General features: G+C 37.3%; 1 protein-coding gene across 6 annotated transcripts in view; it reads right to left on the reverse strand.

Annotated features, from left to right (window-relative positions):
- Positions 1–27,354, reverse strand: part of BCAS3 (BCAS3 microtubule associated cell migration factor) — a 618,903-nt gene that overhangs the window by 570,519 nt on the left and 21,030 nt on the right. For all 6 annotated transcript variants that reach the window (XM_032428491.1, XM_032428494.1, XM_032428495.1 and 3 more), the window contains exon 5: positions 19,981–20,087. In XM_032428491.1, coding sequence (XP_032284382.1) covers positions 19,981–20,087 — 107 coding nt within the window. The remainder of the gene's footprint in view (positions 1–19,980; positions 20,088–27,354) is intronic.

Below are 27,354 nucleotides of genomic sequence, written 5' to 3' on the forward strand. Positions count from 1 at the left end.
CGATTTCCCCCCTAGAAGCCTAATTCTAAAGTATCCTAAGTGAGTCGCAAATGTCAAACTTCTGAGAGGAGAGAACTCTCCAAACTGTGTGTGCAACTGCTACATTGGAATACTATTTCAGAACAGAAGTGCCAACAAAGTATATACAGATAAAGACGTGATGTGTGCACATTTTAGAAAGAACACAAGATGGATAAGTCCTTACAGGCTCGGCTTTAGCTGCCGCTTTCAATTGCCTCTAATAATTTTATACAGTATGTTCACTGGTAATTCTGCTCTCAAATAAATGAGTGTCAAAACTGATTAACTTTTTTAAAGGCTTTCACAGTGATTTTTACATCTCTTAAAAAAGAGCTCGTTGAAAATGACAAAAAAAAAATCTCAGAGATGAGGATTTTATATATCCTGACAAGAATTACCAGGAGCTGTAAGTTCATTTTTAAACCAACAATAATAATAAATACAAGGGCAGAACTACAAGGAAGGAGTGTACCAAGCAATGTTCCAACTTCCTGGCAGCGGTGGTAACTTGGGGAGAGGAGCAAACAGGGAGGAAACCTCTCCAAGAGTTCCTCATGGGTCTCTGCCTTTGTTCTTACTGGCATTTTAATTTCTGATGACAGACTTTTGTTGTTTGGAGCATAAACCGGACGTACCAGTTTGGAGGCACAATAAAGAGAACAAAGAATGATTTGTTCACACTGTAGGAAAAAAATCTTTTCCAACCATAGAAAATAGCTTTCGCATGGTGAAAATATGCAAATTACATACCAAACCAAAAAAGTGGGGGGGAAGTACAAGTTTAGAATCTCACAACTCAATCTACGGCAAAAGGAAATTATAACAGCCGAGACAATAATACACAAAGAGAAAGGGCTATAAAAGTTGTGGGAGAGCTTTACAACTACTGTTAAGAGAATTCTAAAAGCAAATGAAGGTCATCTAGCCCTCAGAACCAAACTTGTCTCAGAAATAAGCGATGACTTTTCAAAGGTATCTGACTACAAAATAGAAAAGTCAATCAAATACCAACAACAATAATAATAATGCTCTATAATGACTCAGAATCAAGACAAGAGTACATATTTACACCCCCAACTCCCCTTTTAGATACTGGCCAAATTGAAGAACTGTGTCTGCAGTTGATTCTTTTTAGCAAACTTTGTTGAAAATAACAAAGAAATAACACATAAATCATACATATATGTGCAGCTTAATGAATTTTCCATGTTAATATACCTCTGTTACCAGCACAATCATCAAGAAACAGAACATGATAGATACTCAGAAGGTCCCTCCACACTCCTTCCCAGTCACAAACCCAACTCAAGAATGACCATAACCACTAATACATTACACATTAAGTTTTACTTGTTCAATTTTATGCAAATAGAATCACACGGTATGCACTCTTTCGTGAATGGCTTCTTGTGCACATTATATGTGTATGAAATTCATTTGTATTGTTGCATATGATTGTATTTTTTTTCTTTTTTTTATTGTATTTTTTTTAATCCCTGTTGCTATACAGATTTCCATTGAATGAAAAATACTACAACTTATCCATTTTACTGTTGGTGGACTTCTGGGTTGTTTCTAGTTTTTGGCTCTTAAGATGTCAGGAGAAATTGCAAAAAAACTTTCAAGTGAGGAAAGAATTACTCTGTGTCCTTTCAATGGATTACCAAGCGTGTCTAGTGGACCCTTTGGGGTTATTTGATTCTATAGACATCTGCACCTTTGTTTTGACTGGGTTATTTTGCAATACTGTAAGTTATAGAAAACCAATAGTAATGCTACTGCCTCTTGTCCACAGAAATGCAAATGAATTTTGTCTGGAAGAGATAAAACTCAATTGCTCTCTATAAAAGAGATGATTCTAGGCAGTACATTTTAGTTTCAATAGTATATTAACCAAGTTTGCATCTCATAACAAGTTCATTTCAGTATTCCCCTAATTGCCTGAATCAGTTCTTAAGATTCTGCTTTGATCCAACTGTAACAACTTGCCAAATAATACCTCATTTATTAATGAGTTAAATAAAATCAATGACATGTGTCCATTTTACAGTTGTTTGAGAACCATGATTTTACCATTTTTAAAATAACATTGTAAAGAACACTGCTACGAATATTCTTGCACGTTTCGTTTAGCGAACACACGTATGTATTTCTTCCGGGTATGTGTCTACTGGCACAATTGCTCCTATGTGAGGCATATGTGCACATTTTGTACATTTCAACAAAATAGTTTTCTACAGTGATTGTACAAATTCACACTTCCACCGGCAATGTGAAAGAGTTCTACCTGCTCCAAATCCTCACCGACGGTTTGTATCAGCCATTCTGGTGGGTGTTCAATGGGACCGTCACTGTGGTTTTAATTTGCATTTTCTTCATGACTGAGGAGATTTAGCGGATGCCTTTTCATTTGCTTACTGGAATTCTGTAGTTATACTATTCCATGAATGACGGTTAAAGTCTCCTGCCCACTACAGTTGCCTGATGCTAAGGGATTATGGATTTAAATCTATTATGCACAGTGAATGAAATGCAGATCAGTCTCCTCTGAAAAGCAATGCTGCCTCAAACTATATAAACAGTCTTTATTATAGTGGCCCTCCATCAAGGAAAATGATGTAATAAGACTTTTGTGCTGAAGGACCTTCGATTTCCAGATGTATATATGATAAACAGTTCAGAATATGAATGAGATTCAAGAACTCATTTCAAGAAAAAGGTAGAACTTTTTGTACCTAATCCAATTCATATCTTAATTCCAAATCCAGTAATGAGCAACCTTTCCCCCAAACTAAGGTATGATGGTTTAGTTATAGCAACATGATATCCACCTCTTGAAGTGGAAAATATTGATTTGTAAAAATTCATACAAACATTCAGAGCAGATTCAGTCCCTGTTGAAGATAGGAAACATACAAAAATTACTATATCTTTCCCTATAACTCAAGTCAGCTCAAACAAAAGATAATGATTAGTAGTTTTTTTCTTGATAAAATACTGAAACAAGTTTTCACCTTTAAAATAAAAAAATTAAAAAGAGGTATTAATTTGCCTATTTTTTTCAAAATGGCTACAGCATACATAGCAGATGATTTCCAGGCTAGAAATACGAATTGAAAACCAAGACACCAGACATAAAGACAACAGAAGAAAAAGTATTCCCTGTGTTTATCTCATGCATATCCTGACTTTCAATCAAAAATATCTTTCACGTCAGAGTGCTCCAGACTAAGTAATGGCTCTGGTTCCACCTAGGAAGTCTGAGGGAGTAAAAGCAGCCAACAGGGGGGACCCTGGAAGTTTTATTCTTTTCCCAAAATCATGGCCTATGGCAACAATGCCAAGAACATAACAATAAGCCAGGATCATCAGTGACAAATATCACACATCAACAACATCAAATATTCCAACAGTTTATTTTAGTAGAAAATTTAGTAGAAAATAATTTATTAACTATACAAATTTGCTAACTCTGAGTCTGGCTTTAAAATAAGGGGTGACGATACATCTACCTAACAAGGCAACTGTGATGACTAAATTGTATATTTAAAAGATGCAACATAGGGGCGCCTGGGTGGCTCAGTCGTTAAGTGTCTGCCTTCGCCTCAGGTCATGATCCCAAGGTCCTGGGATCGAGCCCCGCATCGGGCTCCCTGCTCAGCGGGAGGCCTGCTTCTCCCTCTCCCACTCCCCCTGCTTGTGTTCCCTCTCTCGCTGTCTCTCTCTCTGTCAAATAAATAAACAAAATCTTTAAAAAAAAAAAAAAAAAAGATGCAACATAAAACACAGTTAAATCAAGAAGATGCCTGTTGAATGAATGGATGAATAAATGATGGGGTCTGTATCAATCTCATTATTCAATCTTGATGGTATTCAGCATAAACTGGACTTACCCCCACTGTTCTCAAAGCGTGTTATTAACATGTCATGTCTGGAAATGTGTTATAATACCGTATCATAAACACACATTTGCTACAACTCATACTTGAGCTCACCGGTATATTACGTCCTATGTTTTACAGCTCTCAGTACAAGGACTCTTACCAAGGTGGGAAGGGGCATATCATCTCTGCTGCAGTTTTTATCACACTAGTCTTCACACTTCTACTCAAGATCAAGGCAGTCTCCACCCTCTTTGGCAAATACCCCACACTCATTCCAACCTTTATGTGTTTATATGATGTTTTTACCTGCGACAGGTTTTCTTACCAGCTGTGATGTAAAAACAGCCCATTTAAATATGCAAATGTAGAGCTAGCAATCTTTCTAATTGTTCCACATGCACTAACCAGACAGACATAACTGAAATGAAGTTCCTTAAAAAAGAGCATTTCACTAGTTTTAAACTTAAAAGGTAACACCAAATTTAAAAAAAATTTAATTAGGGAAAAAATGCAAACTATAGACTTAAGTTATTAATAATTTATCAATATTGGTTCATGAGTTTTAACAAAGGTACCTTACTAAGGCAAGATGTTAACAGGGACAAATGGGGTGGTGAGGGGATACAGGAATTCTCTGTACCTTCTACTTAATTTTTATGTAAATGTATAAAAAATAAAGTCTATTAATTTTTATTTATATAGATATGGATATAGATATGGAAAAATGTGGAAATTCCACAAATAAAGTTTAACCTTCCCTGATAACCCCCCCAAAAATAAGGATAAAAGGTAAAAATACAGAGTGAGAATGAAGAAGTGATGAGGTCTAATACTAAGGAATTCAGTTCTTAAAGAAACAAAAGGAACTCACTTAGCCAATTTAAATGTACAAGTGTACAGTTACCACTTCGTTAATTGTTACGTATGTGCTAATCATACAGACCACACAACTGAACTGATGATGAAATTCTTTAAAAAGAAGATTGCTTCATGACTGACTAACTTAAAAAGTCACAATAATTTTTTTTAATTAGGGAGGAAAGGTAAAAATATAAAGGGAGATAGGGAAAGAAGTGAGAAGTATCATCGTATACTGAGGTATTCAACTAAGAAGCAACAAAAGGACTGCACCAGCTACATGAGTGACTATTACAACTTCAAAGCAATCTCCAATAAGAGCTGATAGTCTCTCTCCAGAATCATCCTGTGAGTCAATATGATGATATATTTTCATTTTAGATCTGAAGACACAAAGAACAATATTCCCCCAAAATGACCAGACCAGACAGGCATGAGATCTCCTATTAATATACTGTATTCAAAACCATTTTTAAATTCAGGCCTTTTTTTTCACTAACAAGTCATTGCCAGGGCGTTATTTTATGTGTCACAGCTCTGTTCCAACAATTTCAAAAAGTTTAGATAGCACAGTTTGAAGAAAGGATTCCTAATAGTAAAAAAAGTCATTCTTTTGAAAGCTCCTAACATTAGGAGGAAGACAGGGACAAGGTTTTTGTTTTATTTTTGCCTAACTAACCACAAATGATTCAGTTAATGTCAGAGTGTCAGTATCTCTGTAACCTACTCTGTATGCCATCAAGAAAAAAATGCAAACCACAAAAACCACCTAAAACACATATTTTTGAGGACTAACAACTTATAGAGCAGATATTTGCTAACCACATAAAGCAGACAGCAACCGAGTCTGTATTTTGGTCTTGACACTAAATTCAAAATACAAAACTGGAGGCAAGAAGGAAGTGAGTTTCAAGAACAACATGAAAACCACAGAACACAAATAATGAATGGAACTTGTAATCATATTTTCATACTTCCAAATTTTCGCACACACGGAGAGGAGTATTTTTAGGGCGACTTTCACCTTTCCCCTTCAGCCTGATTTTTGAAAGGAAGATCAAAAGAAGGCCAGTTAAACTCACACGTTCCTTTGGTTACGCAACACAGATTTAGACATTACACTTCAAAACCCCAGCCTTTACTTCGGCACCACCAGTCCAAATACCACTCCGAGCTTTGAAGCAGCCCTAATGGTATCTTCCATGTGCAAGTAACACTTCGGTAGTCAAAAAGATCTTACTCAGGGTAGATGTTAATGTAAAACCACTCAGACTACACAGACGCACACGCCTGGAGGCAGACTGGAAGGTGTTCAGAAGTCAAGGTAACACCATGACAGAGAGTGTCAGCCTAGCAGCCATCATAAACACTTCACCATCACTCACCCACAGACTGGATTCCCTTTGACTTGTTATTTTATTTTGTGCGGAATACATGTCCAATTGGAAAGAGAGAGAAAACAGTGCTACAGATAAGCCGATTTGGGCTTACAGCCTTTTTCCACTTCTAAAAGGCTGAGTTTGTCATATTTTATTGGTCTTGTAAACCTATTCTGATATAATCTGTGGACTGAAGATAGTTTTGCAATGGATATCTAGCCAAAGAGAAACATTATATTAAATAGAAGCCTAAGGTTTTTTGTCTGTAAAACAGATATCATACGAACTTGTAAGATTGACAAGATGATAAAAAAAATGACTGACAACACCAATGGTAGCAGGAAGTAGAGCAACGAGAACTCTCAGATATCGCAGATGGAAGCGTATAATGATACAACCTCTCTGAAAAACTTTTTTTTTTTTAAAGATTTTATTTTTTATTTATTTGACACAGAGAGAGAGAGAGAGCACAAGCAGGGGGAGCAGCAGGTAGAGGGAGAGAGAGAAGCAGGCTCCTCAGTGAGCAGGGAGCCCGACGCGGGGCTCAATCCCAGGACCCTGGGACCATGACCTGAGCCAAAGGCAGATGCTTAACTGACTGAGCCACCCAGGCACCCCTACTACTGACCTTCTGATGATATGTCAGAAGGATGATCATCTGGTTCTGGACCACAGTTGAATGTGGGTAACTGAAATCATGGAAAGTTAAACCACAGATGAAGGGGGACTACTGATGTGGAATGTTGATAGTGGAGAGGTTGTGAGTTTGTAGGGGTTAAATATGAGCTTTAATTTTTTTATCTATAAAATGAGAATAACACTAAAAAGTAAATTGAAGGGTGCGTGGCTGGCTCAGTCAGTGGAGCGTGCAACTCTTGATCTCAGGGTTGTGAGTTCAAGCCCACACTGGGTGTAGACATTACTTAAAAGTAAAAAAATCTTTAAAAAAAAATCATAGGGTGCCTGGGTGGCTCAGTTGGTTAAGCGACTGCCTTCGGCTCAGGTCATGATCCTGGAGTCCCTGGATTGAGTCCTGCATCGGGCTCCCTGCTCGGCAGGGAGTCTGCTTCTCCCTCTGACCCTCCCCCCTCTCATGTGCTCTCTCTTTCATTCTCTCTCTCTCAAATAAATAAAATATTTAAAAAAATAAAAAATAAAAAAATAAAAATAAATCATAAAATTGACAGGATAATAGAGAATAATAGGCAATGTGCCTAAAAGAATGTGTGTGGTATATTTGGATTATCCCCATTATAGATGCTATTATTTATATTAACATTATGAAACTTCATTAGGCAGCACAAGTGTCCAAACTCCCCCAGGCATGTCATCACCACTCAGTGCTCTATAGCACGCTATTCATTCCTCCACTGTTAACACTGATCTCACAGGCCAGGGTTTCTCAACCTCAGCCCTACTGACATTTTGGAAGGGACAATTCTTTATTGTGGGAAGTTGTCCTGGACACTGTAGGAAGCTTAGCAGCATCTCTGGCTTTTACCCACCAGAGGCCAGTAGCAACTCCCAATCATGACAATAAAAAATGTCTGCAAACATGACCAAATGCCTCCTTGGGGGCAAAAGTACTCCCATTTGGGAAGCACTGACACAGACTGCAATTAAGTAGTGACATCTCACATAAGTAGACTATGATCTCCTCAAGGCTTAGGTCTTAGTTGTATTTGTATCCCCTTATACTTGGCATAGGCCCTAAAGTTTCAATGTGGCTGAATGGAAAAATTATGGTGGTATTAATTAATAAAAATAGAGATTTTAGGAAGAAGGGATAGATCAGGAATGGAATGGGATGTGAGCAAAGAGCAAATGATTATGAAATTTAATTTGGGTCTTTCTGAAGTAGAGGAAACTATTCAGCAAAAGACTGAAATCTTGAAACACATTTACTAAACATATATACATACATATGTGTACATATACACATACAAATATAAATGAACGCACATAACCAACTAACTGCCAGACACTGTACTTGGCACCAGATATATAAAGACCATTAAGACATGACCACAGCTCAGGGAGCCTGAGTGACTCAGTTGGTTAAGCAACTGACTCTTGGTTTCAGCTCAGGTCATGATCTCAGGGTCGTGACACTGAGCCCCACATTGGGCCCTGTGCTTAGTGCAGAGTCTGCTTGAGATCCTCTGTCTCCCTCTCCCTTTGCCCCTCCCCCATCTTGTGCACCTCTCTTTCTCTCTCTAAAAATAAATAAATCTTAAAAAAAAAAAGACATGACCACAGTTGTAGAGAGGCTTACAAACAATTCTCCCAACTGCGGGACGCCTGGGTGGCTCAGTCCGTTAAGCATCTGCCTTTGGCTCAGGTCATGATCCCAGGGTCCTGGGATCAAGTCCTACCTTGGGGGGGGGGGGTCCTTGCTCAGCGGGGAGCCTGCTTCTCCCTCTGCCTGCTGCTCTCCCTGCTTGTGCTCTCGCTCACTCACTCTCTCTGACCAATAAATAAATAAAATCTTTAAAAATAAATAATTAATTTAAAAGAAAGAATTCTTCCAACTGCTAATACAAAATCAAGATTCCCGGAAAATACTAGAACTCACAAGCTAAATATATATATATATATACACACACACATATATACACAGTAAATCCCTGATATTCTTAACTACACACAACTTTTCCCCTTAAATTATATATATCTAAGCCAGTGGTTTCAACCAGAATTTTCTCTATAGAGTTGTGGTTCTCAACCTGAAGAGGTTCTAGAAGGGGAGGGCATTTTTAATTGTCACAGTTATGGGAGTTGCTTTGGGCATCTAGCAGAGGCAACAGATGTAGCTACATATCCTGCAATGTACAAGGACAGCCCCCCATAACAAAGAATCATCTGGTCTAAAATGTCAATGATGGCAAGACTGAGTCACAAACATATATAATTTATATTTGCGTATTTTCATGCCTTATAATTTTAGATAATTTCCTATTTAAAATAGTGTTAACCCTCTAAAACAATCATTTTTTTTTTCATTTTTGTTATCACTTCTGATTAGTTCCCATCAAGCTGACCAATACTTTTTAAAACAGGAAAGCATACATAAAGAAAAAGGACAGAAAGCAAAGGCATAGAATATGAGAACTATGTGATCAATGTACATTCTTTCTGTAGTTGTAAATAACCCCCAGACCAGATTTAAAGAATATTAATATATGGCCAATTCAAAAAAATTTGGGACTCAGTTTCAAGATTACTCATTGTTTCTGGGGCACCTGGGTGGCTCAGTCGTTAAGCGTCTGCCTTCGGCTCAGGTCATGATCCCAGGGTCCTGGGATCGAGCCCTGCATCGGGCTCCCTGCTCCGCAGGGTGCCTGCTTCTCCCTCTCCCACTCTCCCTGCTTATGTTCCCTCTCTCGCTGTGTCTCTCTCTGTCAAATAAATAAATAAAATCTTTAAAAAAAAAAAAGATTACTCATTGTTTCTGCAGATGAAAATCTGATTGGGCTCATATCCTGTAAGTCCACTTAGATGTAGTTCAAAACAGGCAAAACTATCATAATTTATGGTGTTAAAAATCTATGTAGTAGGTCAATTATATCTATATAAAACTGGAAAAGACAAACTAAAATATTTCTAAAAATCAACGTAATTGTCTATTTCCTGGTTTTGACACTACATTATAGTTTATATAAGATTCCACCTTTGGGGGAAGCTGGGTGAAGGGTTTACAGGATTCTAAATAATATTATGCAACTTCCCATGAGTGTATAATTATTTCAAAATAAAAAGATTTTACAAATCAATTCAAAAATAGGTAAAAAAAAATAAAATAAACAAAAGAGAGGGCAAAAATTACCCACACATATATGGTATTACTGCAATTAAGAGGGGAAAGTATGTTCTCTTCAGGAAATGGTGCTGAATCGATGAAGTTTTTGGTTTTTTTTTTTAATTTTAAGTAAAAGGAGCCTTGACCCCTGTCTCATACTATACACAAAAAATTTCAAATGGATCATAAAACCAAAGATAAAAACAACCTCTAACAGAAAATATAGGAGGGGGCACCTGGGTGGCTCAGTCGGTTAAGCATTGGACTCTTGGTTTTGGCTCTGGTCATGATCTCGGGGTAATGGGATTGAGCCCCATGTCGGCCTCTGTGTTCAGTGCAGAGTCCGCTTGAGATTCTCTCTCTCCCTCTCCCTCTGCCCCTCCCCCAGCTCACGTGAATTCTCTCTCTCTCTCTCAAATAAAAAAATAAATCTTTAAAAAGAAAACATATCTTCATGGCCTTAGAGTACACAAGGATACAAAAGGCATTAACAGAGTAAACCACTTAAAATTTGATCCAGATTTCTGTCATCAAAAGACAACATTAAGAAAGTGAAAATGTAAGATTACCTACAAAGGAGACTATTAAAACAAATGATGAAATCAGAAAATGGATTGTAGGTTACGTAATAGTATTTTATCAAATATAAATGTCCTGGTTTTGACAGTGCTATAGTTGTATAAGATAATGTAGTTATTCTTAGGAAATATATAATGAATTATTTCTGGAAAAGGGGTACATAATTTCTCCTACTGATAAATGGTTCAGAAAAAATTCTGCACAAATAAAAAAACTGAGAGACTAATACAGCAAATGAGGCAAAATCTCCATAAGTGGTAAATCTGGGTAAATCAAGGAGTACCTTGTAAAATTTTCTAGAAGTTTAAAATTACTGCAGAATGAAACTCCACAGTGAGATACTGGTACATACCTACCAGAATGGTTAAAATTTTAAAAGCTGAAAATACCAACAGCCAATGAGAAATAGAGAGCAAATGAAACTTTCATACATTGCTAGTGGACATACATATTGGTAAAACTACGTTGGGAAAACTGGCTATATGTACTAAAGTTAAACATACATCTACACTACGACACAGCAAATCTACTCCAGGTCTATACATCCAAGAGAAATGGGTGCAGTGTATGTCTGCCAAGAAACATATATAAGAACGTTCATAGCAGCTTTATTCATAATACTCAAAAACCGGAAACAACAAAAATGACTACTGGCTATATAATGGACTGTTTAAAATGTGTTGTATTGATAAAATACTACACAGAAAAAAGTAAGAACAAATTACTGCTATGCACAAGAACATGAAAGAATCTCATAGCCATACAGCTAAGAGAAAGAGGCCAGACATAAAAGAATACAGACTGTACTACCTACGACCATATACATTTTTTTTTAATATGAAGTTCAAGAACAGAAAAACTAATCTCTGGTGACAGAAGTCAGAATACAGGTTACTTGGAGTTACAAGGAGGACAATATTAACAGGGAAGAGGGACTCTTCAGAGTTGCTGGAAATGTTGTATATCCTAATCTGAGTGATGTACAAAGTTTATATACATATATAAAAATTCAATCTGTACGCTTAAGATCTGTGCACTTTACGGCATTTAATGTATTCAATAAAATTTATAACAAGAGAATTTATAACAAAAGAAAACACTACCTTCCACAAATGTCTACTTCTGTCCAAAGAATACCTTCTGCTTTAGAGTAGAAAAACATCAAAAATATTTCAAACAAGAAAAATTCCAATTTACGATAATAAATTTCAAACTCAGAGTGTGTATATTAAATCAACAAAGTCAGATAAAGCCACTACTAAAATAAGGTGAGATTAAACTTCAGATGCAAGATTTCTCTAAAGTGACACACTCTAAGCAAAAGTATTTTTCTCCATTAATACAGGTGGATTCTAGAAGTTATTTCAACATTATTCTTCATTTTTGCTTTTATTCACTTCATGACTCCCAAAGCTCTTCCACTGCAGATGACTAAAGAGCAGTCCTTTATTTCCCTCCCCAGTAATAAGAAACTAGACCAAACAAAATAAGGCCCCATTCTCAACGAACACTATTTTTTGATTCAGGTCCATATTCAAACTTTCTCTGCTTGCCAGTTACCCCAAATCATGGACTTTATATTGCTCCCAAATGAAACTCATAAAAATTGTTTCCTGGCTAGCAATCTTGACATGGCAAGGTCTATTGGCATTCAGCTTCTAATAAATAATAGACTAACTGGTATTTACCTCAACTATGCCCTTGCATGTTTCTCTAACGCTGTGGTGTAAAGCTACACACACTATAACCTTTAGGGCAAATACTTCCTTTCAAGGGACAGCTGCACTTTTCTTAATGCAATGTGTTAGCGACACCTAGTGTCATTATCTTTGAAGTACATTCAAAGCTCCAAGACAGCACTCCAAATGTTAACTTATTGAACCTAAAATATACATGAGTCAACATTTGGTGCTTTCCTGGAGCTGGAGGGGAAGTGGGTGGGGGGATGGGCTAAATGGGGAATGGGTATTAAGGAGGGCACTTGTGATGAGCACTGGATGTTATATGTAAGTGATGAATTGCTAAATTCTACTCTTGAAACTAATATTACACTGTATGTTAACTAACTAGAATTTAAAAACTTGAAACAAAAAAAAAACCTCTTTGAAACTAAATAAATAAATAAATATACTGTTTCATGCAAAGCAACTGTCATCTTCTAGGTGTTGTAATAAACACATTTTAAAGATTGTTTAAGATATTAAGAATTTCAAAAGAGGATGATAAAACTAAGTAGCCATTCAAACACATAGCAAAAAAGTAGGGAAAACTATCAGGACTTTTATAAAGGTTATCTCGGGTTTCTTAGCCGCTGAAAATTTTAAATGAGAATTTTTATTACTTACACTACGCAATGCAATTTTTGCCTTATATAATTTTTAACATAACGCAAGTCTAAACATTTCTTCTAAAACTATGCCATCTTACATACCAGGTAGCACCAGCCCCAGGTCAAAACCCTGGGAACATCTTTGACTCTTCTCTCCTCTTAATGTATTATCAGATACCACAACAAACTTAGTTCAGGCTCACAACATCCCACATTTGGATAATGTTGAAATTGACTCCTAACTGGCCTGATAACCTTTTCTTTTCTCCTTATTCTCCATCCATCCCACTGTCATTGCAAGAAAAATCTTTACTAAATATGGATTTTGGAATGTATCTCTTGTTACTCAAAGATTTTTAATGAGTTCATACCGGCTGAAAGATCAATAAATCCAAGTCCTCATCCTGCAATTCAAATTTCCTCCCTGAAACTTCTATATCTTATTCTATGTCCAGAAAGCATATAACCACTAAAATGAATGTTAATAATTATAGAAATGATTGTCTGTGTTAAATGAAATAACACATGACTACACAACGTCTAAAACATACCCATTGTCGTAACTCCTCCTCCACCTGGATGACATGTTGATAGTGTTTGGCAAACCATGTTATGAATGCCTGATTATCTATTTTTTAATTTCCATTCTGGCACAGATACTTCTATAAGCAACAAACACATATTTGGATGATGTGCAACTGGCAAATAGCTGTCAATGTCTAAAAGCTTACTCTCATTTTCTGTACTTATTTTGTTGTATACAGTAACAAACATTTCACTACGACCAGCACCACCAGTCCATGGTCCACAAACTTAAAACCAAACTCACCATTCTTCCACTCATATTTGCTCTTTATCATACCTTTCCTACTTTTCTAAGACATATCGCTGTCTAATCTGTTCAAAGTCTTCAAATGGCTTCTCCAACTCAAGGTTTTTGTGGACAAAAAAAAGTGTACAGATAATTCCTAAAAGATATTCAAATGGCCAACAATACATGAAAAAGTGTACCAACATTATTAGTCATCACAAGGTACCACCCATCAGAATGGCTAAAATTAAAAACATGGACAACACCAAATGTCGATGAGGTTATGGAACAACGCATCCACTGCTGGGGGAAATGTAAGATGGTACAACTACTTTGGAGAAAGGTTTGGATGTATGTTATAAAACTGGCCACACTCCTACCCTATGAAGCTGTAATTCTACTTGTAGGTCCTTACCTAAGAGAAATGAACACACTACTTTACATAAAGACGTACAGGAGATCTTCACAGCAATTTTAGTCAGAAAAGGCAAAAGTTGTAAACAGCCCAGCTATCCATCACTAAGAGAAAGGATAAACTATGGTATGTTCATACACTGGAGTATTATTCAGCAATAAAAAGGAACAAACAACATGGGTGAATCTCACAAACATGCTGAGTGAAGGAAGCCTTACACACAAAAATGCATATAGTATATATAATAGCACAGGAAGTTCTAAAACAGGCAAGACTAATCTATAGTGGGGGAAGACATGAGAACAGTGGTTGCCTCTGCATGGTATAGAAGAAAAATTAATTGGGAATAGGCATGAGGGAAATTTCTTCAGTGATAAGCATGTTCTAGATCTTGACAGAGATTTGGGTTATGTAGGTGTATACACTTGTCAAAGCTTAGGAAATTGACATATTCAGATTTGTGTATCTAGGGGTGCCTGGGTGGCTCAGTCAGTTAAGCGTCTGCCTTCAGCTCAGGTCATGATTCCAGGGTCCTGGAATGGAGCCTCACATCGGGCTCCCTGCCCAGTGGGAAGCCTGCTTCTCCCTCTCCCCTGCCTCTCCCTTTGTGCTCTCTCTCTTGCACGTACATTCTCTCAAATAAATATAAAAAAAAAAAATTTGTGTATCTAATTGTGTGTATATTTTAACAAAAATTAATCAAATATTGAATTCTAGTTAATGATATGCATGCAAACATGGTGGGGGGAAAGTCTACTGATGTTTGCAATTTATGTTAAAATGTGTTGAATGAGATGGATATGAAATAAAGTAACTATAGTAAAATTTTAATGGTTCAATCTAGGTGGTGGATATACCTGTTTTCACTGTAAAATTGTTTCAACTTTGCTCTGTATTTACAACTTTTGAAATCCGTGGTTGACCAAGCTCTAGCCCACCACCACCTCTCAGGCATCATCCCCCAACATTCTTCACCTTGCCCACCCACCTCCAGCTGAACTGCCCCCTTGCTGTTCTTGAATATAGAGGAAATGTAATCCTTGCATAGAGTACTGGCTTTTAATGCTCCTCCCTCAAAAACCCAGAAGGATCACTCCTCCACACTTCTGCTCAAAAAATCTTTGAGAGAGGCTTTTCCAGACCACCCTGTATAATACAGCAACCCACCACAACATCAACCACCCCACCCTAACACTTCTTACCAGCTAGCATGCTACATGTTTGTTTATTATCATCTTCCCCACCTACCTAGAATGGAAAGTCCACAAGAAGAATGATTTTGTTTTGCTCATTGTTGTTTTCCCAGCACCTTGAACAGGGTCTGGCTTGTAAAAGGCAATCAATAAATCTTCACTGAGTGAATGAATTAATAAATAAATGGGGTAAATGTAAGTGGCATGGCTTTACAAGAATGCAATCTGGTAAATCTATCAAGAGCCTTGGTGTATCTACTTTTATTGATCTCTCCAAATTATATGATCATAAAGATATTTATCTCAATATTCTTTAAGAAAAAAAAATATTTAAGAAATCTAAATCAAGGGGCACCTGGGTGACTCAGTCATTAAACGTCTGCCTTAGGCTCAGGTCATGGTCCCAGGGTCCTGGGATCGAGCCCCACATCGGGCTCTAGGCTTGGCAGGAAGCCTGCTTCTCCCTCTCCCACTCCCACTGCTTGTGTTCCCTCTCTCACTGTGTCTCTCTGTGTCAAATAAATAAAATCTTATTAAAAAAAAAAGAAATCTAAATCAATGTCCAACCATAGAGGAAAGAACATTTCCATCTCAGAGCCACTGACTACTGTTCTAAGCTTACCCTTGCTAAATCTTAATTTCTATGCCACTTCCTTATTATTATGATCTCTTATTCTTTTCATATTACAATTTAAGTTGTATATTATTTTTATTTAAATCCATCTTTCCTACTAGCTCCATTAGAGCAAACACCATGTCTGTTTTGCTCAAAATACATATTTTATCCCAGATCTGTGCTGAATAAATGAATGCCTTTTTTTTTTTAAGTAGGCTCCATGCCCAGCGTGGAGCCCAACACAGGGCCTGAACCCACGACACTGAGATCAAGACCTGAGCTGAGATCAAGAGTCGGACGCTTAACCAACTGGCCACCCAAGAGCCCCAATAATGAACACCTTTTAAGTCCTCACTGTTCATGGCATCAAGTCATTCTATGTATAAGACTGGGAGAAAAGAAAAATCAAGAATGTACATAGGACATATTAAAATGACTGAAATAAAAACTGGTAACAGCTAATAGAATTCAAGGAATTGTGAAAGGAAGAGTACAGAACTGCTTATTTTTTCATATGAATCACACAAAACTATTCGATTTTTAATCCACATACAATCTTGATTTTTTTTTAAGTTAAGGATTTTAAGCAAGAGAAACTATATTTATATTACCAAAAAGACGCAATGAGATTGTTAGGCATGAGTGGGAAAAGGGCCTGTTCATCCAGAACATCAACAAATAATCCTGCTTTCTTATGTGGCATCAGATGTGTTGAGATAAGGGGCCTGACAGCCTGGGAAAGCTGGGAAGGCTGGTGTTTTCCTCCAGCCGCCCCGTATACAGAGTGGTGGGAACTGGGCAGCAGAACAACTACTTCCGGGCGGTCCTGCTTCTGAGCGAACTCCACTTAACCATATATCGAGACACCATTTGGGCCTTGTTCAAATTTGTGCAGTTCGTAAATAGACAATTTTTTAAATGTGTACCCAGGATCTGTTTACTTTCTCAATCTGAGACTCCCAGGTTATATAAAATCAAGAGGAGGGAACCCTGTTCACAAACTTGAAGCAAAAAAAACGAGCTATGGCTTGGATAGGGATTGACTTTCTGCTCACTCACACATACTTCAAAAGCAAATACGATTTATGGTCTGCAAAGATCCCTAAGAGCCAGGATTATTTCTAGGTTGACCAACATAAGTTCCCCACTGTCTAGCACATGGTAACACTTCAATGATTACTGAATAGCTGACTAGTGATAAGTTTTGGAAGGGTTTAGTTAGTAATGGGTATCAGTCACAGTACTCTATAAAAGATGAAGAGTTGAAGGCACACCATAACCTTGTATAATGAAAACTAAAACTGAACCGCCAAAGTACTTGCATGGCGTATCTTCTGCGATCACGTTTGGTGAGTAATGAAGTACAGCTCTGAGATCATAGGCTTTGAATTTGTGGTCACATAGAACTGGGTTTGAATTCCGATTCCACCTCTTACAAGTGGTATGACGTTACCACCTGTAAAACAGGGTAACTTCTACCTCACAGTGTACAACAGATGAGATTCTGTGTCTATAAAATGCTTTGAACACAGTAAGAGCACAATCAATGCAACAGAAGGAGCTCATTTTCCCAAACTGCCTCCTAATTCTTGCAACAGTCCTCACGGGGCTATAATACTATAATAGCAAACAACCAGCTAATGAATATTGCATGAAGAAAAGATTATTCGAGGCTCTCAAAATGCAATCTGGGCATAAGAATTACTTTAAACAAGTAATTTAAATTACTCAGAAGACCTCTAAGTCCCTCAGAGCTAAACACAAGTTAACTTTAAAACTATTAAAAGTGATACCTCTAATTATAACCGGAACAAGTGGGTAGCCTGAGTACCACCAAAGGAATGTACTCAGTCCAGTCAACACCCCTAATCACACAGGTTCAAGCTTCTTGTTAAAGCTCTAGCTTCCCCTCTGCCTTCAAGTCTGTCAAAAAACAGTGTAATGGATCAAAATATTGTATCTCTTAATAAGAAAGTTACATTTACTTTCCCCTGATCACAACCTAGAAATATTTCTCTTGGTGGTGGGGGGAAAAAAAAAAACCACTGCTTAATTTTAAGTCCTCTGTCCATGCCTTCGGTATGACACTTAAATTACAAACAGCATTGCAGGGCCATGAAAAATGTCAACTAGGGGCGCCTGGGTGGCTCAGTCGTTAAGCGTCTGCCTTCCGCTCAGGTCATGATCCCAGGGTCCTGGGATCAAGCCCCGCATCGGGCTCCCTGCTCGGCGGGAAGCCTGCTTCTCCCTCTCCCACTCCCTCTGCTTGTGTTCCCTCTCTCGCTGTGTCTCTCTCTGTCAAAATAAATAAATAAAATCTTTTAAAAAAGTCAACTACCCACCCCAAAAGGCAAAAGAAAGAGGACACTCATTTCATGACATACCAGGATTCTTCTACCTCTGCAAAATAAAGCCAATCTTTAAAAACAAACCCTAACCCTAAATAATTAATAATATCATACATAATTATATGATTAGATGAAAGACCAAAGTTCATCATCAGTGACTTATCAAAGACTAAATAACTTTTTATTTAAAATATTAAAGGGGCGCCTGGGTGGCTCAAATGGTTAAGCGTCTGCCTTTGGCTCAGGTCATGATCTCAGGGTCCTGGGATCGAGCCCCACATCAGCCTCCCTGCTTGGCGGGGAGCCTCCTTCTCCCTCTCCCTCTACTGTTCTCCCGGCTTATGCTCTCTCGCTCTGTCAAATAAATAAATAAAATCTTTTTAAAAAAATAAAATAAAATAAAATATTAAAGAATTCTGAAGTCCAATGTGATCTTTACTTAATAATCTTTATGCCACTGAAGCCAAATTCTGTACTCAAGAACATCCTGAATTCCTTTAAATTTGACATAATATACTATGTTTTTCTATAAATCTTTTAAGAAGGAATGATATTACCGGACAGAACCAAAAAGAGGGGGGAGAAATTCTAGCTGAAACACATACACATACACCAGGGGCTTCAAACAATTTGGTGAGTAAATTTATTAAAGGTACAAATAGCCTTGAGCTTCCAACTGCAAAAGAACCACACAACAGAAGCTCCCCTCCGCCCCCCCCCCACCATCTACTGGAGAGATCCAATATTTCAGCCAGGCCAGAATGTAAGTACAAGCCAAAGTATGCAATCTGTATTACAGTTCACTCAGCTGTGATCCTACCAAGCCTCTTGGTAGGTCATCCCAAAGAGGAACATGTAGGATTTAAGAGGAAAACTGGGACCAATATTAGGCAATTTTAAACACTTATCAAAATTGAAATTTATCTTATACAGATGCACAGACATAAAATAACCTTTGTTCAAATTCATGTATTACATCATTATGTCTAATAGTAGAAAAAAGAGACATTCAAGTATTTTCAATATAGGGAACAATATTACATAAATTAAGGAAAATCCAAATAATGGGATTATATGCAGCTATAAAATTCAATGAAGAAGCTCTCTGAATACTGACATTACGAGTAAAACACAGCAAGGTACAGACTAAGTTGTATAATGTGCTCCCATCTGTTAGGGAGAGCAGGGTGGCAGAAACAAATTTATTTATGTTTTTATTTGCATAAAACACAGCTATAAGGATACATAGGAAACTAAAACTCCGTGTTGCCTCAAGGGGAAATGGGGGACAAGGGTGGGAGGGAGTTTTTTAACCTTTCATAACCTCAAGAATTTTGTACCACATGATTGTTTTAACCAATTCAAAACACTGATTTTTAATGACTGCTAATTTTAAAAAAGAAAAGAAAAAGCCTTCTGTAAGTCTGTTTACTCTTCTGGAAAATGGGAGGGAAATAATAATAATAATACCTACTCAATAGAGCTACTATGACAAAAAAATGAGATCTTGCATGTAAATTGATTCCCACAATTCCTGGCTGGGACATCACACATCATTTATAGCCCCTCTGCCCCTTCACTTGCCCCTTGTTCTTTGTGCCTTGCACAGTGTTACACAAACAGCAGCCTTTTAGCAAATGCTTGTGGAATAAATGGATGAGACCTTACAGAAAGTATGGCCAGATTTCACATCAGCTAGCATGCTGGCCAGTGTTATATCTTAGGGATTCATACACATCCAGACTTACCGGAATGCTCCAGACCTGCATTCCATCACTGTAGCCGATCATAATCAGCAGAGGTGGCTCATTCCCAGTGCTGTGTATTTCATGAAATTCCAGATTTCTTGATGTATCTGTTAGAATTAAGCCACAAAGAAGCAAATTAAAAAGAAAACTACACTTCTTTAATATCATTAGTCTAACAATTGTTTAAACTGTTTTTCAGTAGAAAGTAAGTATTTGGAAGACATCATTTATAAGAAAGTGAACAGGAAGCTGAAATTATAAAACTAGTAGTTTTTTTTTTAACAGTACCTATAATTATCTGCACAAGTAAGACTTTAAAAAAAAAAATTCTCACTGGAGAACTTGGGAATATTAATACCGGGAACAAAACCATCTGCAAATGATACATAAAAAAAATATTTTACCAAAATCAATTAAATATAAATATGAGTATAACCTACTAGAATTTCTAATATTTATAAAGCTAACAGTGGAAGACAAGCCACATTCCTTCATGTTTAGGAACTGAATTCTGATGTACCTGAATACCAGGCATATGGTCCACTACAATAGAATTATAGGTACCTGTCTAATCGACCCAATTCGCATCAGTGATTAAGCATCTGTTATATAATCAGTATTACGAAAGATATCCTTCCTGAACAAAACCATTGCACCTCACAAAACACGAATTCAAGCACTCTATTCTCAAATCACGACCTTATCCTCCAGCAAGTTTGCTCAACCACTTCCATTATGATCCATTCTCTGACTTCATTAGGTCTTCTGGTCCACCAATACCACTGCCTTTTCCCTATTCTTCAGACCACCTTATATTGACTCTCCTTCCGTCTTATGGTCTTTGATCAATCATCTAACTTCTGCCAATAATCTACAGTATCTGATCTCTTTTTATGGGATTTCTGCATGGCACCCATCTCGCAAAATCTCAATCCTAGACAAACCCAACTACCCACTATCTTCATACATTCTATGGCAATCAAGTACTGCTACAGGAATATCACACAATTAGACAGAATTGGTACCACTATAAATTAATTTATCTCTACAAACCTCAACTGGACCCTCAAAACAGCACATCACATTTACTCTATTTTCTGGAACTTCACCTATAATTTCTTCAATGACTTTCTTAAGCTTTCTCCAAGCCCTGACTCCACCCAGTCTCTCCTTACTCAGCAGATAATGTGTCTGAGACTGCACAGGGAAACTAGAAATTTCCTGTTGCTAAAGACCTGAGTGGACTGGTACCACTCTGTTCTCATTCCATCTCATTACAAACCGTGGTCTTTCCTTCTGTCTAGACTAAATTTCTCCATCTCTGCTTTGGATCCCATTCTCCCCCACCTTCTCAGGAGCTTTTTCTAATCATTTCTTTCCTGTATCTTCAATACCTTCCATGCTACTAGATATTTTCAATGAGCATTTAAACATGCTGAAGTGTCTCCTACCTTTTAAAAATTTTCAAATAAATCAGTGCCAGGGGAGTTTTAGATGTAAATAACAAAGGTAAAATTAGGAAAACATGCATGGATAATGTAGAAGCACATTTTCGTCATCATGGTACAGGGAAAGACTTCTTAATAGGACACACAAAAAAAGTCTTTGCATGAAAGATTGGCAAATTCTACTACATTATCTCTTACATTAAAATGGAGAACTTCTGTTAATCATGAGCCACCCTTACCAGAAAAGTGAAAAGGCAAGACACAGCAGGGGAGAAGAGACTCAGAACAAGTATAACCCCACAGGGACTCATCTTGTACATGTAACAATTAAAAACCAATATGAAAAAGTAAGTCACTAGAAAAACAGGCTGGAGACATGAAAAAACACTTCAAAAAGAAGACATTCAAATAAATCCACCATCAATAAATATGAAAAGTGGCTCAATCTCATTTGTAATTAAGCAAGTATTGATTAAAACCACAATTACAGGGGCACCTGGGTGGCTCAGTCGTTAAGCATCTGCCTTCGGCTTGGGTCATGATCCCAGGGTCCTGGAATCGAGCCCCGCTCGGGCTCCCTGCTTGGCGGGAAGCCTGCTTCTCCCTCTCCCACTCCCCCTGCTTGTGTTCCCTCTCTCGCTGTGTCCCTCTCTGTCAAATAAATAAATAAAATCTTTAAAAAAAAAAACAAACACAATAATAAAACCAAGTGTTAGCAGGATGTGGAATAAAGTATTGCATATTTACTGCTAGAGAATGTAAATCAGTACAACCACTTGGGAAAACAGTCTGACAATATATGCCCAAGTTGAAGACACAATGTCCTTTGACCAAGTAGCTCTACTCTAGGTTTACACTCATTAGAAAAAAAGAGCATATATACACCAGGAGACAAGCACAAGAATATTCACAGCCACATTATTTGTGGTTTTTTTTAAGATTTCATTTTTTTTTTTAAGTAATCTCTACACCCAGTGTGGGGCTCAAGCTCACAACCCCAAGATCGAGAGTCACATGCTCTTCCAACTGAGCCAGCCAGGCACCCCCTTAGCAGCAGCATTTGTAAAGAGCCAAAAGCTGGAATCAATCCAAATGTCCATCAAAAGGAAAGCAGACAAGCACAGCGGTATACTGAAACAATGGAATACTATTCGCCACAGAAAAATAATGAACCACTGCCACACATCATAACAGGGATGAACCTCACAAACATAATGAGCAAAAGAAACCAGACACAAAAAAACTATATAGCAAATAATTCTATTGACATGAAATTCAAAATCACTAAGCAATTAGGTAACAATATTCTATCTCTTACCCTAGGTGATAGTTACATAGGTGCTGGATTTGTAAAACTACATTCATTGATCTACCTTTTGTATTATTTACCATGAGATATTTGTACAATAAATAAGGCTTTAAAAAATCATAAATTGAAACAACACTATCCTTCTCCCTTTATTTGACTTCATTATTCTCCTCTCCTTCTAGAAGCTGAATTCCTTGATTAAGTTGTTTGTAACTGTCATCTATACTTTATCTCTCATTCACCCCAAATCCATTTCAAAATGGTTTCTGCCCCAACACTCCTCCCAAGTGACTTCTGCTGTGGTCACCAATAATCTCCAAGTTGTTGAATGCAATGTATGTTTTTTAAGCCCATCTTGCTAGACTATTTAGCAGCTATAACCAACGTTCACCATTTTCTCCTTAAAATATTTTCCTTTGGTATTCCAGGTATAACCTTCTCCTAGTTTTCCTCCTATCATTCTAATCATTCCATGACCATTTCCTGCACTGGCTCATCCCTTTCCTCCTACTCTTTAGATACTGGAGTTGTTCAAAGCTAACTCCTAGACTGTTCTCACAGTATAGCCTACCATGGGTCTCATTCCATCCACTGCTTCTCTTAGTATCTGCTAGTGACTTCCTCAATAGGTTTTTGGAGGTCTCAGTAGAAGATCAAATTCCACTCAAAGGCAGCGCCTGGGTGGCTCAGTTGGTTAAGCGACTGCCTTCAGCTCAGGTCATGATCCTGGAGTCCCAGGATCGAGTCCCACGTCAGGCTTCCTGCTCAGCAGGGAGTCTGCTTCTCCCTCTGATCCTCCTCCCTCTCATGCTCTCTGTCTCTCATTCTTTCTCTCTCAAAAAAAAAAAAAAAATCTTAAAAATTCCACTCAAAGATCATGATTTCCTCCACAAACCTGATCTTCCTCCACAAACTTGATCTTCCTCCACAAACCTGATCTTCCTCCAAGGTTCCCTATTTTGGTGGATAGCATGATTACCTAACCAGTTGGCAAAGTTGGGAATCACCTTCTTCCTTTTCTCTAACAATAAATCTATCGGTAATCTATCACCTGTGTCTTTCTAAACAGCTCTCTTCTTACACCACCACTACGCTGTCCATTATAACATCGACTCTAAAAGCATAAAATGGCTTCCTGCATCCACCATTACCCCCAAACTCCATACAAAAGAGTGTTTTAAAAAATATAAATAATGGCATATGTCCTCACCTCCATCCTCTATATTAGTGACTTCCTGTTGCTCAAATATAAAGATCAAAATGTTCAACATAGCTTATAATCAGGAATTTTCTAATACTTTACTTTTCTAATACTTTTCTTTTGACAGGAATTCACTGGCATAAAGTTAATAAATAACACATGATTCTATATCCAAGAAAATTCAGAATTATAAACTTATTTTCCAAGGGCATAATTCTCTTTCTACCTAGCATTTACATGGTCTTTTGTAGTTTTCAATGTGCTTTGGTATACAGATCAGCTAATCTGACATACAACAATCCTGTTTTATGTGCAGAGCAGGAGCCAATTTCATTTTATCATTGACAAGAACAAGTTAGGTATAATGTACTCAAAGCTGAAGAGAAATCTCAGGATTCTTGACACTCAATCTAGTCATCTTTCTACTACAGCTACCATCTTGATCACAGGTTGTTACTTTTAGAAGGGCTCAAATGCCACATATAAAACCCTGCGGTCATTGTATGAACAAAATCTCCTTTCTCTTATTTTAGATCCTGCTTAGTCACTTGTATATTTTTCATTCTCTAGATGCTGCTACAGCAGACTTCATCACTCTGGAATGAAACTCCTAATTTTGTAAAAATTGTAGGTTATTCTTCAAAAATGTTATAACTTTAAGTAATCACTATTCTTTGACTTTTCTTTATATCCTCTCTTATACCATCACTAGTTTTTCAATCCAGAACTGTTCTTTATCTTCTTTACTGGTTTCTTTTTTCTTATTTCTCCCCTAAATATGGGCTTTACAGTCTTTCCTATAGAGACATGTAGCATTCCTTTGTGGTTTTAGTCAACTACAACATTCTCCTTTTATTCCCCATCCTCCAAAACCTTGTCCACTCCTCCGTATACTCTCCCTCCTTAGAAAAATGTTTGCAATTGGGGGCGGAGGCCCACTGGGTTTTCTGCTCACCTAAAAAAATCGAGGTATAAAGTGAAATTAGATCTTTCTCCCAAACCAGCTGCTTCTATATTCCATGTGTGTATTAATAGCAGCAATGTACTGCCAATACTCAGTGTAAAACCTGAGAAGTCATTTTTAGTAGATGCTAATAGGTGAATGAGGATTAAGGCAGGAAAGAACATTTCAACCAGAAGGCTCCCTGTACAAAGGTCCTGAGGCATGAAAAGTTCTGTGCCATTAATGACCTGAAAGCCAAGTAGGGTTGAAGCACAGCTCTTGAGGGGACATAGTTAGATGGGGAAAGGACTAAGAGTTTGAAGCACTTGTGAGACATCTAAGTGAAATGTCTAGGGTGTAGCTGACACATGGACCAAAGCACACTAGAGCAAGAGAGGCTTGCAGCAGCCATTATCTCTGTATGCCCTACACACTTCTTACTCTATGTCGCCCCCCTTCCTGGTAACTGATCTTACTCCCCATCAAGCACAGGAACAGGCACATAACCAGCTGAGCCAATTCTAGTATGACATCCTTGGCCACTGCAACTATTCCAGTAATTGGAAGGTAATCTTTCTGGACACCCAATGAATACTTTTCCCTCCTTGATCACATAGCATAATCATAAAGGTATGATCAGAGAGCTTTGAGCAATCACCGCTCCAACCTCATTAAAGAAGTCAAAGAAGAGAAGCAAGCATTCAGAAAGAAGTAGTGACAAGAAGTGAATGACTAATGGAACACTACATCAAAAACTAATGATGTACCTACTCCGCGGGAGCCTGCTTCTCCCTCTCCTCCCCACTTGTGCTCTTTGTCACTATCTGCCTCTCTCTCTCAAATAAATAAATAAAATCCTAAAAAAGAAAAAAAACTAATGATGTAATGTATGGTGATTAACATAATATAATCAAAAAATAAAAAAATAAAAAAATAAAAATTTTTTAAAAAGGCATGAGCAAGGAAAAAAAAAAGAAGAAGAAGTAAATGACTAGAAGTTTCAGGACACCACCCTTTCCAGCTATATGATGTGAGTAGGTTAAAAAAAATAGTAATTCCCATATGGAAAACAGTATGGAATTTCCTCAAAAAAATTAAAAACAGAATTAACATATGAGATAACAATTCCACTTATGGATATATACTCAGAAAGAATTGAAAACAGAAACTCAAAGAGATATTTATATAATAATATTAATAGCAGCATTATTCACAAAGCCAAAAGGTGAAAGCAACCCAAAAGACCATGGATGAACAAATAAGTAAAATGTGATATATACATACAATGGAAAATTATACAGCCTTAAAAGGAAAGGAAATTCCAACACATGCTATACATGGATGAACCCTGACATGCTAAGTGAAATAAGCAAGTCACATAAAGACAAATGCTGTAGGATACCACTTATGAAGTACCTTGAATAATCAAATTCATAGAGCCAGAAAATAGAATGGCGGATACCAAGGGCTAATGGGAAAGAGAGAATGTGGAGCTATTTATAATGGGTACAGAGTTTTAGTTTTACAAGATGAAAAGAGTTTTGGCATTGTTTGCATAACAATGTGAATGTACTTAACACTACTAAACTATACACTTAAAAATGGCTAAAAAGGTAAATTTTATGATATTTTACCACAATAAAAATTTTTTTGATTCTCTTAAACCAATCACTTGCAACTGAAAAAAAAGCCTGTTGAATATAAAAATGGATACCTAAGTATAGTGAGTACTATACTACAGCATAGTATATATAATACACAATATAACATATGTAACATAATACTATGCTAGTACTTTTATATTAGAATTGACCAAGTCAGGATGGGCCAGGCGGTGGCAGGAATTTCCCCTCATAGACTAGAAGGTCGGCAGTTCTTATTATGCTGGAGCAAACCAGCTGGTTAACAAGATGTGTTCTGGGACTCAAATTATACACTCACCTTTAAGGAATCTGATAGAAACATCAGAGTATTAAACTGTTTTGGCTACTTACACCTTTTTCAGTATGGAGCCTCAAGAGAAACAAGTTTAGGTATAAGTCAGACTGCATGGAAGCAGAAAAAGAACAGTGAAAATGACACAATAGGACTTCATCCCCCTCACGAATGAGTTCCAAAAGCAGTAGTCTCCACCTAACGCCAAGCCAAAGTCAGTACAATAATTAGGAATGGAGATACCTAAGAGAACCCAGGATTGGAGAATTCCAATAAGCCAAGTCCCTTAGAATTATCTCCTGTTAGTCATTGCCTAGTCAACCCCCAACCACAATAAGCCATAATCAAATGGGATGCAGCCTGGAGGCAAGGGGCCAACTGGTATCACTCTATCATTCCAAGCAAAAAAAGCAGAGCTCCCTGGCCTGTTGGAAAGACTAGAAAGCAATCACCAGAACAGAGTTTTCAATCCAAACACTGCAACTTTTAAATTAATTAATAACTAATAGAGTTTCATTAAAAATATAAAATAACTTAA

This window comes from Phoca vitulina, unplaced genomic scaffold, assembly GCF_004348235.1.
Source record: "Phoca vitulina isolate PV1807 unplaced genomic scaffold, GSC_HSeal_1.0 scaffold40, whole genome shotgun sequence".
Taxonomy (NCBI): Eukaryota; Metazoa; Chordata; class Mammalia; order Carnivora; family Phocidae; genus Phoca; species Phoca vitulina.